Source organism: Engystomops pustulosus, chromosome 1 (genome assembly GCF_040894005.1).
Source record: "Engystomops pustulosus chromosome 1, aEngPut4.maternal, whole genome shotgun sequence".
NCBI classification, from domain to species: Eukaryota; Metazoa; Chordata; class Amphibia; order Anura; family Leptodactylidae; genus Engystomops; species Engystomops pustulosus.
The window spans coordinates 95,288,641-95,305,220 of NC_092411.1; the positions used below are offsets into that span (position 1 = coordinate 95,288,641).

The following is a 16,580-nucleotide window of genomic DNA, read 5'->3' on the forward strand; positions in this document are numbered from 1 at the left end:
ACTGAAATGGATATGCTGAAAGTGCTCAGGATTAAGGCTGCAAACATATTTATTTTGTCCTTGTGCCATCCATTCAAATTTACAAACTCTTTTCTATGGGCTGGCACACGGCTTTTCTATGTGGGTGCAGACCACACAAGGGCCACAAACAACGGACCATAGATGTGGTGTTGGTGGCCCAGAAAGCTGGTGTGCAGGTAGGGAAACGGATTGTTTCTACAAAGGCAGATTTCTTGCAATGAGGGAGTTGATTTGGATTCTGTAGAATTAAAGAAACAGACAAGAAGAATACCAACTGTGGACAATGTTTTATTTCATATTATAACATTACACTACCTTCTTCCAGTAGTGTCCATTTGAGAGGGAAACAGCTCAAAAAAATATATATAAAAATTGTGAAGAATCTGCCTCAACGGTGGCTGAAGAATCCTTGTGGATGATTATACTTGAAAGGCTTCATGCGGCTTGGTCCTCTGTAGTAAATAAGTATGAATGAGAATAGATGTAAGTAAAGAAGAAACGCAAAATGAAATTGCTGTAGCATGTTTTCCTTTTATGGATTTTTTAAAATTTCTTACATCATTATTACATCATTTTCTACATGGTCTTTTTACCGTGGCAACACCCAACCCCTAAAAACTTCTATTGAATTAAACTCGACACAGAACAAGTATGATGTCAATGAAGCTGTAGAGTCACTAAAGCAATATAAATTTTTTCCCCAAGAGGGTTGTGTGCTTTTACATTTTTTTAGGGGGGGGTTAGGGGCAGTTTGTCATTTTAACAAAATCAAATTCACCCGTTCAGTTTGTGTCTTTCACCTATTAAATTAACAAAACTGCACCCAAAACAACATCAAAACTAATACCGATGCAGTTTTAACTGCAACGTGTGGACTCACTCTTTTTGAAATCATTCAATGTGTGGAAGTTTGGAACTGCCAGCTGCTAAGTTTCAGGGACACCATACACGCTTTCTAATAAATACATAAGAGGACGAAGCATTGCTGCAGAACATTACATGCTTTTCTAGGTAACATACCTGACCAATCGCAGACATATCTTCTCTGGAGGAAATTCATGAGGACCCTCAACACTGTTGTCGTGGCATTCAGTCTCCAAGTAGACATCTAATAACATGCACAATCGCTGCAGCTGATTTGTTAACAGTTGAAGACCAGGAGAAGGGCCAGTGAGCTCCTTGTAGTAGACATTGATTTCACTTTCCATAACCTTTAAGGGAGTATAAAAGGAGTGCATATTTAGGCACACAAACTAAAGCATATCTTATCAAGTTTACAGAATTCTTTTAAGATTTAGAGAAACCACAAAGTTCTTTAAAAGTGACCTGCCTTAAATTGACAACATTATGAATGGTACTACTGCTGAAATCTAGACAGCCAGTTGTGCCATCCTTTCTAGCTGCCCACTAATGGCAGCCAGTCATCTCATGACAATTTCTGATACACATTTGACTACTTACTCTTATATTTTGATCATTTCTGGAACTACGTTCTCCCTTCCAGTTGAGACAGAGACTAAAGAGTGGAGGGATCAAGCAATAACCAGGATTAAGAACCACCACTCCGTGAAGTTTGGCTGCAAATACAGAACAAATTAAAAAGAACTGCTAAAGACAAAAAAAAAAAAAACAATAATAATGGCATTGTTTAATGTAAAAGGCAGCAAGCAGGCTGGTGAGATAACTTCATGATTTGGGAACTTATGATCAACATCTGCAGGTCACATCTTAGAGGTTTTTCTTTTTTTGCGTTCGTGGGAAAACCCCTTTAAGCCCCTCCACATTGTCGAACAGTAGGGAACAGAGATTTAACAACATGTCTACACAATAATTCTGGAGTAATTTGAAACACAGTTCACCACTTTTATTAAGGGTTTAGCAGCACTGCATACTCTGTGTGCGCTATATAAATAAAGGAATTATTATTATAATATCAAAGTACAGAGATCTATTCTTACCTGTCCCTCTCTCAATCATAAGAGAGTAATACAGATGGGTTTCTTCGGCTAATCCGGACTCCACAACTTCCTTAGTATAGGGAAGCATCTGGAACAGAGAAAAACAGCTACACTGAATAATAATGTACTGAAAAGCATTTCAAATATTTAGCATTACTAGATTTTCACCTCATGCAGTGCATTGAGGAAGGTGAGATTATTAGATAGTGTCTAAAGGGTTGGTCTCAAGGAGTGGAAGCAGAATGATAGATGATGAATGATTGTTCAGTATTGTTTCAGGATAGTAGAACCAGACTTCCACTCACCGTGTAATCTTCATACGGTATCATGCTCCATCTCGTTAGACGGGATACAACCTTTGCAGGAAATAGATTCTGGCATTCTCCAGAAACTGGAATAATGCCATGTTCTGTAAAATAAAACAAATATGTCACAAAAAAGGTACAAGGAGATTTAAAGTAAATCTACCATCAAAATCCAGCGTGATAAACCAGGGACACTTACTCATAGATCCAGGCACTGATACTGTGGTATTATACAGCTAACATGCTTCCTACCTGCTAAAATAAACTTTATGCTTATGTGGCTGAGGGGCTCTGTTGAGTGTTGTTAGGGGGAGGGGGCCTGCTCTGCTCATTGCAACAAGAAATAAAAAGACATCACCGAGGGGCAGCAGAGCTCCTTAGACTAATTTGCTTATATTTTAAAGTTGATTTAAGAAGTAAGTAGGCCATGGATATGAAATATTAGAACATCCCCAAAGTCACAGGATCTATGAGCAAATGTCCCTAGTTTATCACTATGGATTTTGGTGGTAGATTTTCTTTAAAGAAAATATGTCTTAAATATTTCTTCTTATATTTTAATATACCATTTTACTTACCCAGAGAAGCAAATTGCTTATGCAGAGACAAACGAGATATCAGACGTGACCTCAATAACTTAACCGTCTTCTCCATGTGATTGGCGCTTAGAGTATTGTCTGCTATGACTGACGGCTGTGCATAAGACATATGGACACATTAATTTACATTTCTACATGTGCTTCAAGAAAGACAAAGAGGCAGACAAATGTAAATTAGCATTTACCTGTGGTTGATCTGTTGGAAAATGCAGTCCTCCCATTGTTTGTACCCACAGATACGGGTGGCCAAGCTCAGATATGTGGTCACTCAGATCCAAGATACTGAAATTATATTGCAAAGAATGTCAATTACACAAACTGTTAAGCAAGTAATAGGTCAATAGAAGACAAAGCAAGATCTGCCAGAACCTTCTACCTGCATATTATACTGCAAACTGTACTTTTTAGTGGCACCATTAAATATTCCATGCAATGTATTGGAAAGCAGGAAAAAAATTAAACATGAGGTAAAACAAATAAAAACGCAGTTTTGCCATTCTCTGATGCGCTTTGTTTTTACAGCTTCCACTCTTTCATCACACCTCTACTTTATTCTTTTGTACGGTTTCTCAGTTCGATCATGTTGGGACTAAATTAATATAGTTTTGTTAGGTCTCAATACCTTTTAATAAAATGTCTTTTAAAAAACTCTACAAAAACAATTTTTCAACTTTTTACAACGTTTTCATACTTCAGTGTATAGAACGATTTAAGGTGTTATTTTCTGCAAGATGAGCTGCATTTTGGCATCAACCTTTTGATCACTGTTTATGGGTGACAAGATGGCAAAAAAAAGTAGCTAGGACATGTGGTATTTTTTTCCCTTTTACTGCGTTCTTGCCATGTGATAATCATTTTTCTATTTTGATATATCAGGCATTTTGGGGCATAGAGATACCTGATGTGTTTATGATTCTGTTTATTTTCGTGTGTTTTCTAGGGATAGGGGGTTGATTAGCATTTTTAAATTCTGATTTTTTTTTTTAGGCCACCCAGAGTACTTTAACCATAAAAGTTCTGCTTTCCTGTCGTGGTGTGCCATAGGGTTAATAAGATGGCATACCTAGGGGACCTTATTTCCTTAACAACAACTCTTGAGCACACTACTATTGTATAGGGAGGCATACGGCTCCTTCTAGAAATAGCAAGGACATAGCTATTGAAAACTTTACATGAGATGACCATATAAAGCAAGAAAAGCTGCTACCATGTCCCTTTGATAAGCACCAACTTTAATTGATTAGATATAACTCACCCCACTTTATCAAACTGGAATTGGTTAGCTGGGTTGGGAGTTCGCTTTCCATCATCTCCAGGGTAAAGGCAACTAAGAACAGTGTCAGGGTTGAGTAGTTCCCTAAATAAAGGACAAATAACAAAGTAAGCTCTATGATGCTGTTCCACAAATTCACTCTTACCGATTACATTATCCTCTTCAGGCCACTTACCCAGCACTGATGGAACTTGCTAGTTCAGAACTTGGAATGACTTTTGCCTTCACCGTGAGAATATTAAGGTTCATAAGGAAGTAGAAGGTAAGATTTAAGGAACTGTTGTCTGTTAATGAGAGGAGGAAAGGAGGAATGGTAATATAATTATCTTATAAAACATAACCTGTTTCCATACAAGGCATAATAATAAATTACCTTTGCATTTCACTATGAGGGAAACACAGAGAGGATGCTTCTTTAACATTTCTTTCCTTTTATCATCTAGTTGCACACCAAGTGTTGGACGCCGTCGTTTCTATAAATAAATATAAGAGTAGTCACAGGTAGAAGACAGAAGATGCCTGTGAAAGGTTATAGATTCGTATTACTGTATTTTTAAGAACAGCCTATGCAATCATGGCCAGCCACACTATTTTTTTTTTATTTCAGATATTTCTATCTTTTTTTTTTTTTTTCAAACAACAACAAAGAAAGACAAAGAAACAAGAAATTCATGGTACATCAAGTCTGCATAGGCCATCCAGAAGTCCCAGGCAGCATAGAGCCGCATTGGTGAATTATTAACAGTAGGGATCTCAATGATGGGACCCTCCCCACATGTTGACATTTATCCCCTTACTAATTTAGTTTCATCATGATTTATAGTAAAATAAATAAATCACTCACTGTTGTTTGCTCCTCCTCTGCATCAGAATCACTTTCATCATCTACAAGAAAACACACAAAGTCATACATTTAACAAAGGTGAAACGCAATGTCTTACTTGTTTTTTAATCGCATTGTTTAGACATATCTGAAGAACTGCATATGAAATTGGCAATCTTAAGAGCAGAATCTAATTTCATGCAATCTAACACAAGACAAGTATGCAATATCTCTGCAAATTAAAATGGCAGGTACCCATATTATTCCACGCAATCTCATGGGAATATGTAAAATATTATACTGGTGGATTAAGGACAATTATGTTGTAACATACCCATATTCTATTACATACCTTGAGAATCATCAGGTGGTTTATATAAAGCTTTTGCTTCTTCAACACTCCCTTCAATGCTGACCGCAAGCTTCTTGTCTACAACAGAATATTAAAGAATTTATCAACGTAATAATAATGATAATAAAAAATATAAAAGTTGCCTTCCATCTTGTAAATGGTAAATCTATGTTGTATGTATGGTACACATTTATATGAACATATCATGGCACCTCTGGTAGAGTATAAGAATTTTGAACATTTTCATGCATGATTTTGGCAAACACCACTGTTAAAGCCTTGCACTTCAGACAAAGCACAGCAAAGCACAATTAAATACAGAAAAAGCACAAATATAGACAAATAGCAGGCTTGCTTTTACTATGCTTCTCATGTATCACAACTAGAAGCCCATTCGATAATGCAAGCAAACTTTGCGTGTGAACACCGGGTGAGGATGTATATACTCACCCTGCCTATAGGGCTGGGAGTAACTCTTCATTTGAGCTGACATCAGGGCAAAGGAAAAATACACAAAGAGAAAGCAAGACAAATTAAGAAAGTGAAAAATAGGTAAGAAGAGTGTTTGAAGGGACAGGAAGGAAAAGTAGTGATATTCTGACCATTAGATGGAACAAAGGGATTACTGTAATGAGCCCCTGTCAATTCTGCAAGAAACTAATGTACAAAGCCCCAAGATAAGCCAAATAAGGGAAAAAGACAATGTATAGTAAGAGGAGATGGATAAACACAAATAAAAATAAATATTAGTGCAGTTTCACACTGGCCAGTCCATGAATAATAGTCTGTTCTGTGAAGCTGTGCACTGCACGATCACAATCCCGAGGATCGGATATCTCGTTAGGATGCAAGGAGCCCCGGTTTCTCTGATAAACATCGGTGCCAAACTGTAATCACAATAATAGTTTAGCACTGCTGTTTAGGGAAGTAGGGACTCCTTCCATTTTATTTCACTACAGTGCACGAAATTCTGTCCCCAGGATTTGGTCAGCATGTGAAACACACCACTGCACAGTCTGATTCATGAACTAACAACAGAGGCATGAATATGCCCTTCTAATAAACCATTTGCATACATAATTCTCATCAACAAAAAAACAGCTGGATATTTTTTTCTAAGTTCATCCAAATGTAGAAAGGTATAGTGGAACTATTTACTTTTATTAGGTTCATGGGCAAAATATCTGAAAATATATTGGAAAACTCCAGTGCTCAGTTCTTGCTTAGTCCAGCATGTAGTTTCAAATCAAAACGTAGAAAGTAAAATGATTGAGCAGCACTCAACATTGAAATGTTGACAACTTTTATTTGATCCCTTTAAAACCCACTATTCAGGAGTAGAGGGGAGGCATAGGGTTTTCAGGCAGTGACTGTTTTGCATAGATTGGTTATTTACTGCATACCTTGCTATGTTTGCCTTTCCCCTTGCATGACTGATTTTAAAGGATTGAATAAAAGAAGCCTTACAAACGCCGAGGGCAGCTCATTCACGATGGGATATTTATTACACATACAATTTGGTCAATAATGACATTTCCCCGATAAAGAGGCTTAGCATACTGTTACACTAATTTTAACCTAATGTGATGTGAATTTTGGAATACACCCTGTGGCCTGGGACAAGTAAAATTAAAAAAAAAAAAAAAAATAGAGAATGCTATGTAGTCCATCAAGTCTTGTACAAGATTATATATTACATATAATTTACATAACAATACTCACCACATGCTTGACTGTAGGCACTAGCCTGAACAAACAGAACATATAAAGGAGCAGGTAGATGTCTTGCAGTCTCATACTGTTTGTGCATGCAATCAAATGGCATTGACAGGTACTCCTGTACTGGCAAAGAAGCCTGAGGAGAGAAAAGAAATATTTCAGGTTCCAAAGTCACACTATTTTCTCATACAGCCTTATACTGTTTTCACGTCACTGGCATCAATACAGAAAGGTGCAGTGAAATTTCTTAAATTATATAATCTAATAAAAATGGCAAGGGGACAGAAATGGCAAAACAAAATCCAACTCCCATTCTCAGTCATGTGTGAGATTTTGCATGGGACCTGCAGCAGATAGCTATTCATTTTCATTTGCCTTTCTAGGAAATTGCAAAATAGACAACTAACTGCACAACAGTCCCGACTGGTAACAAAAAGAGATCAGGTGATTAGCATGAAGGAGGTTAGTCATGGTTATTACAGGCTAGTAACCAAATCTCCCAGTGTAAGCGCCAACCCTGATATTTACAGAAAAACAAAGATGTGAAGTGTCAGAAGGCTAAGGGGACCAGCAAGGTGGTTTTTAGCTTCTACTGGGGAGTTGACAGATATAAGGATGTGAGTAATTACTGCTGCCAATAAGCAGCTAAAGAACTCCTGCAGCAGCTTACCTGCATGATGTTTTGAAGCTGTGGCTGGAGGCTAGTCAGATGTTCCTTCTTGCATTCAATCTCCTTTAGAATCTTCTCCTTGCTAGCCAGACTCTCTTTATACTTCTCTGCCAGCCTATTAATGGACAAGAAACAGGTGGTGATAACATACAACACAGATTGCTGTACCGAAAGGCTGTAGCATAAGGAATATTTAATAGATAATTATTTATTTGTATAAAATGTTTTAAATTTAAAAACATACGTTCACCTGGACCTAAAACAGAGTACACACATATCATGGAGAGGATTGCAGTAACAAAAACTAACAACATATACCAACCCTTATGCTGCAACCACCGTAGCAGCACATTGAGGAAGCTGCAAAACACATGTCAGGGTGCTGGTGTTCATTTTTGTTTAGAATATCATACAGCATTAGGGGTGGTATAGGATGCTGGTTAGTGTTACTGTAATTTTTCATGATATTGGTTTATTAATAATATAAAAATTTCTTTCTTACCCAATGCTATGTTATAATCTATATTGGTTAGTTCATTCCTAATGAACACCTTGGTTTTAGTGGTTTATGTTTAGGTCCAGCTTTGACATATGTTTAAAACTGTGCATCAATAAAGAATACATTTCAATATGAAGCAATATTTTTTTTGTATTCTGTGTTCTTCCGTCTATGTCAAGTGTTTTTACCACATGCAAGTATTTATTGATTGTAATTTTGCTACAGAGTCAAATTGCTGGGCAACATCATCAAAATATATATTTCCTGTATCTGGTGGTACACAGCTCTACACCATTTCTGACCTTTTCCTCTGTTCCAGCTCCCAGTCGAGACGGGCTAATGTTTGTTGATGTGGGTCACTGGATGTTGTTTCTTGCTTGCTGATCTCTGGAGGTGCTTCCCGATAAAATTCTTCTACACTCACAAGATCAATTTCCTCATGTTTTGATCTACATACAGGTAAAGTTGCAATAAATTAAATGAAGATACCAGGGCGATTTGTACTAGTATTAAAAAGTTATGCAGCACACAAAAATAAAGCCTTTCAGTATTACTTAAACTCCAGACACTTGGTGATCTCCTTCTGTAGGTGCATAACTTCATACAACAAATTTTGCAACTGCAAATGATACGCATCCACCTTCTGCTTAGCCTGCAATGTTAAAAAAAAAAGTAGAAAGCATGTAAGAAGAGGCAGCCAACAAATGAAAGGGAGTAGCATCAAGCTGTATAATATACAGCAAGTAGTTAAGACATTTCTAAAAGCAAATCAACATTATTTTACCACAAACATCCCAACTCCGAAAGAAATACAACCTATTAGGTAAATAATGAGAATTTAAAGGGAACCTGTCACCAGAGGGCTTTTTAGTATGGGGCAGACACAGTACAGAATAATCCAAACAAAAAAGTTCTATGGATTTTGAAATAATATATATGTAACTTTATCTGGCTCCTGCCAGCAAGCAAATCTTGTGCTTAAGCAGCCAGCTGCTACTAAGCTACACAAAGCACACACAACATAAAAGTCAGAGCTTTTTTAACCCCTTAACGCTCTGCGCCGTAGCTCTATGGCGCAGAGGTATAAGGGATGTATGAAGAGGGCTCACGGGCCGAGTCCTCTTCATACAAGGGTGGGGGTTTTTGCATATTGCAGAAAACCCCCACCGCTAATAACCGCGGCCGGTGCTTGCACTGATCGAGGCTATTAACCTTTTCATTGCCGCCGGCGGCAATCGGGGGGCGGCGATCGGTTGCCATGGTAGCCTCGGGTCTTCGTCTAATGTACCCTAGATCAGTGGTGGCGAACCTATGGCACTAGTGCCAGAGGCGGCACTCAGAGCCCTCTCTTTGGGCACCCGGGCCATCACCCCAGAATGAAGTTCAGCAGACAGGACTCAAAGAACCTTCCTGGAGAATCTTCCTACAATATTAGACGAATTTGCCCTCCTCCTTTCAACTGTGTTGGTGTCCTTAGAAGGCTGAACGATTAAAAATTGTTAAAGAAAAAGGAGAAATAAATTGCTGCTTAAATTGCTGTGCTGGCACTTTGCAATAAATAAGTGCCTTTTAGTTGTAGTTTGGGCACTCAGGCTCTAAAAGGTTAGCCATCACTGCCCTAGATGGTCTAAGAAATAGTGGGGAAAAAAAAAAAAAAAAAAAAAATTAATAAAATATTAAAAATTCAAATCACCCCCCTTTCCATAGAACTGATATAAAACATAATGAACAGTAAAAATAACAAACATATTGGGTATCGCCGCATCCCAAAATGCCCGATCTATCAAAATATAAAAAACGGTTACGGCCGGCGGTGACCTCCGAGATGGGAAATGGCGCCCAAATGTCCGAAATGCGACTTTTACAACTTTTTACTTCACATAAAAAAATGGAATAAAAAAAATAATCAAAATGTCACACAGACCTCAGAATGGTAGCAATGAAAACGTCGGCTCATTTCGCAAAAATAGACACCTCACACATCTCCGTGCACCAAAGTATGAAAAAGTTATTAGCGTCAGAAGATGGCAAAATGTTTTTTTTTCTTTTTTGTACACATTCGTTTAATTTTTGAAAATGTATTAAAACACAATAAAACCTATATAAATTTGGTATCACCGCGATCGCACCGAACCAAAGAATAAAGCTGAGGTGTTATTTTGAGTTGAGAGTCAAAGTCGAAAAAACTGAGCCCACAATTTTTTTCAATTTTTCCACATTTGGATTTTTTTTCAGCTTCGCAGTACATGGCATGTTAAAATAAATAACATTACGGAAAAGTAAAATTTGTTACGCACAAAATAAGCCATCACACAGGTCTGTACATGTAAAAATGAAAAAGTTATGGATTTTTGAAGATGGAGAGCGAGAAATGAGCGAAAAAACCCTGCGTCCTTAAGGGGTTAAAAACATACTTGCATTACGCATTACTGTGTCTGTGGGAACATGTCCCCTGAGAATTTACGCCCAAAAACTGCTTAACACAGTGACAGATTTGAGTTAGGGGGCAGGGAAAAGTCAGATCCCCCTTGGCTAAATACAATACTGAATGCAGCTGCTTAAGTTTGCTTATTCATTGACCCTGTGGGATATAATCCAAGCCAGGAGGGGACATCTTAGTGCAACTCTTCTCTACCCACTGCGTAATGATAAACACTGACAATATAGAATGACAATTGTAAACCTGTGACCTTTCTGGAAAAGAGGTTGGGGGCCTTTTGAGGCCTAAATCCCTATCACAGGAACCTTTATATCTACCCTACTTATCTTAATCTTTTACAGCAACACTGTTATTCTTACACAGTAGAGAAGAAGAATTTTCTTCTCTAATCTCCCTCTTTTCAATTTAGACTTGTTGGTCTCAATAAGGAAAGCATTTTCCACCGCTTCCACTTCTGATATAAACCAATAAAGATACAAAATGTGTACTATGCGAGGGTGCTGGGTAGCATCACTCCAGTGTTGCAGTGTTGGTTGTATCGGTTACTACATGGTCTTTTGCTTCTATCAGCGTTGTACTAGAACTTTATTTTCCTGTTTATTAGTTCTTATCTTCAATGAAGCCATTTCTACAACATTGCTTTAACACTTTTTTTTTATATTGTTTTACCCTACACCCTATGTTGTTGTGTATTTGCCAGGAACTTTATATTTTATTGAAGCCTTAATAAAAATGTGTTTTATATGGATTAATAGTGTACTCCTCTCTTTTTGCCTAGCTATAGTGTTATAGTGGTAGTTATTAAAAGTTTAAAATTAATAAGCAGGCGAAAACACACATATAAAATTCCTGTACCTCATGAGTTTGATCTCTGGCCTTCTTTAGACGGATGTGAGCCAGGCGATTAAGTTTTTTCAGGGTCATAAAATGTACACAACTCTGGATACGCTTTTCCTCAATCTCTGCAGACTAAAAGCAGGAGAAAATTAAATGGAGATTAAGCTTGCAATAATCAGAAATTGTAATTTGTTATTGATAAGAAGGTTGTTATTTTCATTAAAGCCATTGGGAGAAACTGCTCTCAGTAAAGACATCAAGTATACAAAACGGTATACGTACATAGAAATGTACAAGATAACTTGTTCTATATGTAAAAATTAAAGCACACAGTGCAAAACATTGTTTGTATGCAGAACCTTGTTTGGTTTTATTTCAAAGCCTGTATTGCCAGTAAACACAGCACTGATAGCAAATAGCCTATGATGAGATCTAAGCAAAACCTTAAACAAAAAAAAAAAAAAAAACACATTTGTAAAAATAATTACTGATGCATACTCACCACATCTCTGCTGCCTTTGCTTTTAAGATCCTGAATTTCGGCCATAAGTCTCTGCAGGTCTTCACAAGTTTCCTTGTACAGCTCATAATCCTTTTGAGGGTCTCGTAAATCTACCTCTGATTCTTCACTGTAATATCGTCCTTCCTATAAAGAGAGATGCGTCAGATTTAAGGCTTTTATATGCACTACAGGCAGTCCCCGGGTTACATACAAGATAGGGTCCGGAGGTTTGTTCTTAAGTTGAATTTGTATGCAAGTTGAAACTGTATGTTTTATAATTGAAGTTCTAGACAAATTTTTTTTTTTTGCCCCAATGACAATTGGAAGTTTCAAAATTTTTGCTGTAATTGGACCAAGGATTATCAAAAGCTTCATTACAGGCACCTTACAGCTGATCATTGCAATCTGGGACTATAGTAACATCCAGAGCGCTTCACCAGAGGTCACAGTGGGCAGAGAGGTCCGTCTGTAACTATGGGTTGTCTGTAAGTCGGGTGTCCTTAAGTAGGGGACTGCCTGTACTTTGTATCAAAAACACTTTTTGATTCTGCTTTCCATGTGTTATTTCTTTCTAGAAGTCCTACTCTATTAACTTGGCAAGAAGAGACAGTACAGTGAGAAGAGTAGCACGAGAAGAATTAATCTACAAAAGTTTACCACATAGGCTCATAGGAACAAAACAAATGCCCAGTTCACACCTGCTTTTGGACCTCATTGTTATCTTCCTTAACCAAAATGATAATAACAGAAGTCTAACGGGTCAGTTAAAATGTCTTCCGAGTTCAATGGACTTCTGCTAGTGTCCCTTTGCACCAATTCTGACAGTGCTTCCGTTATCTGAACGGAAAACTGGATGGGAGCTGCAGTGCAATTTTTATGAGTCTCAAATAACAGAAATGAAACGCAAGTGATGCAAACAGACGCCACTAAAATCAATGGAAATTTTAATAACTCAGGTATTATTGTTTTATGAGAAAGGATAATAATGGAGGTTCAAACCTTAACGGAAATCTACTATCAACATTGAGCATGGATAAAGCAGGGACACTTACTCCAGTCACTGTGATGATACTACGACTACTAAAGCTTTATTAACCCCTTATCACCGACACTAGTTTTCAGCTCAATGACCAGACTCGATTTTTCAAATCTGACATGTCTCACGATAATTGGTTATAACTTCGGAACGCTTTAACATATCCTGGTGATTTTGAGAATGTTTTCTCGTGACACATTGTACTTCATGTTAGTTATAAAATTTAAGTGATAAGTTTTGCGTTTCGTTCTGAAAAAAAGTGAAAATTTGGCAAAAGTTTGTAAAAATTCTTCATTTTCCAAGTTTGAAATGTTCTGGTTTCCAGACAGGAAGTAAAACTACCCAAAAAGTTTGATAATTAACATTTACAGAATATCTGCTTTATGTTGGGATGATATTTTATGCTTCCGGTCATTTTTCTAGGATGTTATGAGGTGCAGAACTTTAGGTGCGATTTTTCTTATTTTCATGAAAATTGCCATAACTCACATTTTGAGGGACAACTCGGCTTCCAAGTGACTTTGAGAGGCCTAAATAATAGTAAAACCTCATAAATTACCCCACTATAGAAACTTCACCCCTCAATGTATGTAAAACAACTTCTATTAAGTCCATTAACCCTTTAAGTGTTTCACATGGGTTAAAAAATATGGACCTGCGATTTAGAAACTATGGAATTTTTTTGGAAATACATTCATTTAGGCCAAAACTGACATTTTCAGAATAAATTAAATGATGAAACGCACTGCAACGCTTGATGCCCAATTCCTCCCGAGTGTACTGATACCACATATGTGGTGGTAAACTGCTGTACGGGCGCACGGCCGAGCATAGAATGAATGGAGGCGCCGTCCACAGCAGATTTGTATTGTCACATTGTACGACTTATAAATTTTTATTTTTTTTGGTAATGCGATCATATGAGGGCTTATTTTTTATGGGATGAGATACAATGTATAAATTTATTTTGGGAGTCTAAAGCTTATTCATGAGATTTTATTAACTATTTCAAGGGGGACACAAACAAAATCATCAATTTTTATTTTGGATTGTGAGCATTTCCCCCCCCCCCCCCCCCGCTCACCATAACGTAAAAATAATATTTTATCTTTATTCTCTGGTTCACTACGATTGCGGTGATACCTCATTTATATAGTTTTTCTTATTTTGCTCAATTTTCCTGAGCAAAACCAATATTGGAGAAAATCGCATTGTTTTTACTATTGACAACTTTTCAGGGCCATAACTTCTGTATTTTTCTGTTGTCAGATCTGGTTGAGGGCTTATTTTTTGCGAAAACAGTTGTTCTTTTCAGTCGTATCATATTAGGTACCGTAACTTTTTTTGATCACTTTTTAGAACACTTTTTGTGATGGTGTTTGATGAAAAATTGTATATTATGGGAAGTTTTTCGAGTTTTTTTTTTACGTAGTTCACCGAGCGGGTTCAATATTGATTTAGATTTATTGTACAGATTAATACGGACGCGGTGATACCAAATATGTACGTGTTTTGTGTTTTATATACTTTATTTGCATTTTATGTGTTACTGGGGAGATTATGGGACTTTTATTTTATTTATTTATTTAATTATATTATAAAAAGATTTAATTTTTTTTTTTTACTTTTTTACATTTTCTGCTTCTTGGCTTGAATAAGCGATCATCCGATCGCTTATTCAAGCCTTTACACTGCAATACACTTGTATTGCAGTGTATAGTGAAAGTAACTGAGCATGCTGCGCATGCTCAGTTACTTACAGCCGGGTCCTGCCAGGAAGGCAGGACCCGGTGAGAAGAGGAGCCGACAGCCCCGGGTCACTCGTCGGAACCCGGGGCAGCGGCAGGAGGGATCGGATCCCCCGGTAAGCACACCGGGGGGGTCCGATCCACGGGGGACACACTTGCACGCCGCGGTCATGCTTGACCGCGGCGTGCAAGGGGTTAAACACCCGGGATCTGAGTTTTTCCGATCCAGGGTGTTAGTGCCGGGTCTGGGCTGTGATATCACAGCCCGACACCGGCACCAGCGAGACCCGGTGTCCCGAAAACTTCTTCTGATGCGCCGCCGTAGAAAGGCGTCGCATCAGAAGAAGTACCCTTAATGACCGCCGTAAAAACCCGATAGGGCGGTCATTAAGGGGTTAATATTGCCCCATCATATATTTGCTATCCATGGCTTCTTTCTTCTAAACTAAACTTTCACAATTATGCTAATGATGGGGGTATCCAGCACCCCTCAGTGCTATAGATTCACAGGCTATTACAATGATTAAATTAATGAGTAAATTAACTGATGTACTTTTGGCTGTAGTAAACAATGTGCTGCACTGTGATGGATTTGGTGTCATATGACCATATTCTAAGGTGACAAACTGCAGGGGACACATGGGCTATTGCAACTCCAATACTGAAAACGTGTAGATTTCATTTGCACCCTGACAATCCTCATTCGCAATGTAATACTGCATTCATGGTCATGGTGTAGTTCCACCTTCAAAGTGCATCTTGCATTTAACAATATTTGTATAAAAATGGCATTTTTTTTAACAGTTGCATTTTCAAAATGGGAAATCAAAAACCACATAATGATTCTACTCATTGAGACAATTGCATGTAGTCTGGATTTGACAGATGATACATATTATTTAAATGACTTTACCCTGGGAAAATAGGAAAACTGCACCAAAAACTGCATCAATGCTGCAGAATTTCTGATGTTTTTTTAACGCTACTATCTGAATAGAGCCTTAAGTATTCTCCGGAGCTACCTGTTGTTCCTCATGTCGACTTCGCTTCCCTTCTTCACTCCGGATTACTTTGGGCTTCCTCTTCTTGGTGTCTGAAGACATTCTTTAAGATGATGTCAATTTACCACACTGAAAAGAAAATCACTGTAAATAGACAATAATGTCCTACTCATTTTACATGTTACAGCATGGTACAGGTGTCTGATGATGCTGGGAGTTGTTGTCCTTCAAACCGTTTAAAGTTCTCACAGAGATGGCCGTGCATGATAACTGCGCGGTATCCATTGTGTTAACTACTGGCAGCAAATAACGATTTTTGAATTAAGACTTATAATATAGCATTGTGACAGCGAACTTACATATCTGTTCAGTCCTCGGTGTAGTCAATGGATTGAGCTGCACTCACCTACTTCCGGTTACCCAGTCGTGCGATAGCCGGAAGCACAACCTCTGACACCGCTCTTCACCATAGACATGTCATCAAGGAGGGGAGAGACTTGTTCAGCGCTGCAGAAGTGTGAGGAGCGCCCCCTGTACTTGGCGGCACGTAATAGGTGATGTAATTTTTTTTTCCACTAATCACTGGGAAAAAAATCTTACAATACTTAATATACCCTAGTGTAGACTACAAATACAATACACAAACCAGATACTGTAATAACCATACTGCAGACCCTGCTGGTGCAGATGTATAATAATGGAGACTCCCAAAGCAGACCTATGATACTGGAGATGCCTGGAGCAGATGTTTAATAGTGAAGACCCCTAGAGTAGACATATAATACAGGCGACCTCCT

General features: G+C 37.9%; 1 protein-coding gene across 4 annotated transcripts; it reads right to left on the reverse strand.

Moving 5' to 3' along the window:
- Window positions 1-293: 293 nt before the first annotated feature.
- Window positions 294-16,309, reverse strand: THOC5 (THO complex subunit 5). Of its 4 annotated transcripts, none has more exons than XM_072148532.1 (21): window positions 16,190-16,309; window positions 15,805-15,912; window positions 11,999-12,142; window positions 11,515-11,628; window positions 8,774-8,871; window positions 8,522-8,668; window positions 7,721-7,835; window positions 7,054-7,186; window positions 5,782-5,817; window positions 5,332-5,409; window positions 5,001-5,041; window positions 4,530-4,629; window positions 4,332-4,440; window positions 4,139-4,240; window positions 3,069-3,165; window positions 2,863-2,977; window positions 2,285-2,388; window positions 1,980-2,067; window positions 1,483-1,598; window positions 1,042-1,232; window positions 294-473 (listed from the first exon to the last, which is right to left on the reverse strand). In XM_072148532.1, the coding sequence occupies exons 2-21, from the start codon at window positions 15,883-15,885 to the stop codon at window positions 410-412; spliced, it is 2,073 nt and encodes a 690-aa protein (XP_072004633.1). In that variant the 5' UTR covers window positions 15,886-15,912; window positions 16,190-16,309; the 3' UTR covers window positions 294-409. The 4 variants fall into 4 exon arrangements, with proteins under 4 accessions (XP_072004633.1, XP_072004622.1, XP_072004641.1 ...); XM_072148521.1 differs by having other exon boundaries at window positions 16,143-16,261; XM_072148540.1 differs by lacking the exon at window positions 16,190-16,309 and adding an exon at window positions 16,033-16,053.
- Between the last annotated feature and the right edge of the window lie 271 nt (window positions 16,310-16,580).

Excerpts from the sequence above, each read along its gene's own strand:
- THOC5 (XM_072148532.1), bottom strand. The coding sequence starts at position 15,885 with ATGTCTTCAGACACCAAGAAGAGGAAGCCCAAAGTAATCCGGAGTGAA. Across the intron at positions 2,978-3,068 it reads TTCCAACAGATCAACCACAG|CCGTCAGTCATAGCAGACAA; the intron begins GTAAATGCTAAT and ends TCTTATGCACAG. Across the intron at positions 1,233-1,482 it reads GAAATGATCAAAATATAAGA|GTTATGGAAAGTGAAATCAA; the intron begins GTAAGTAGTCAA and ends ACTCCCTTAAAG.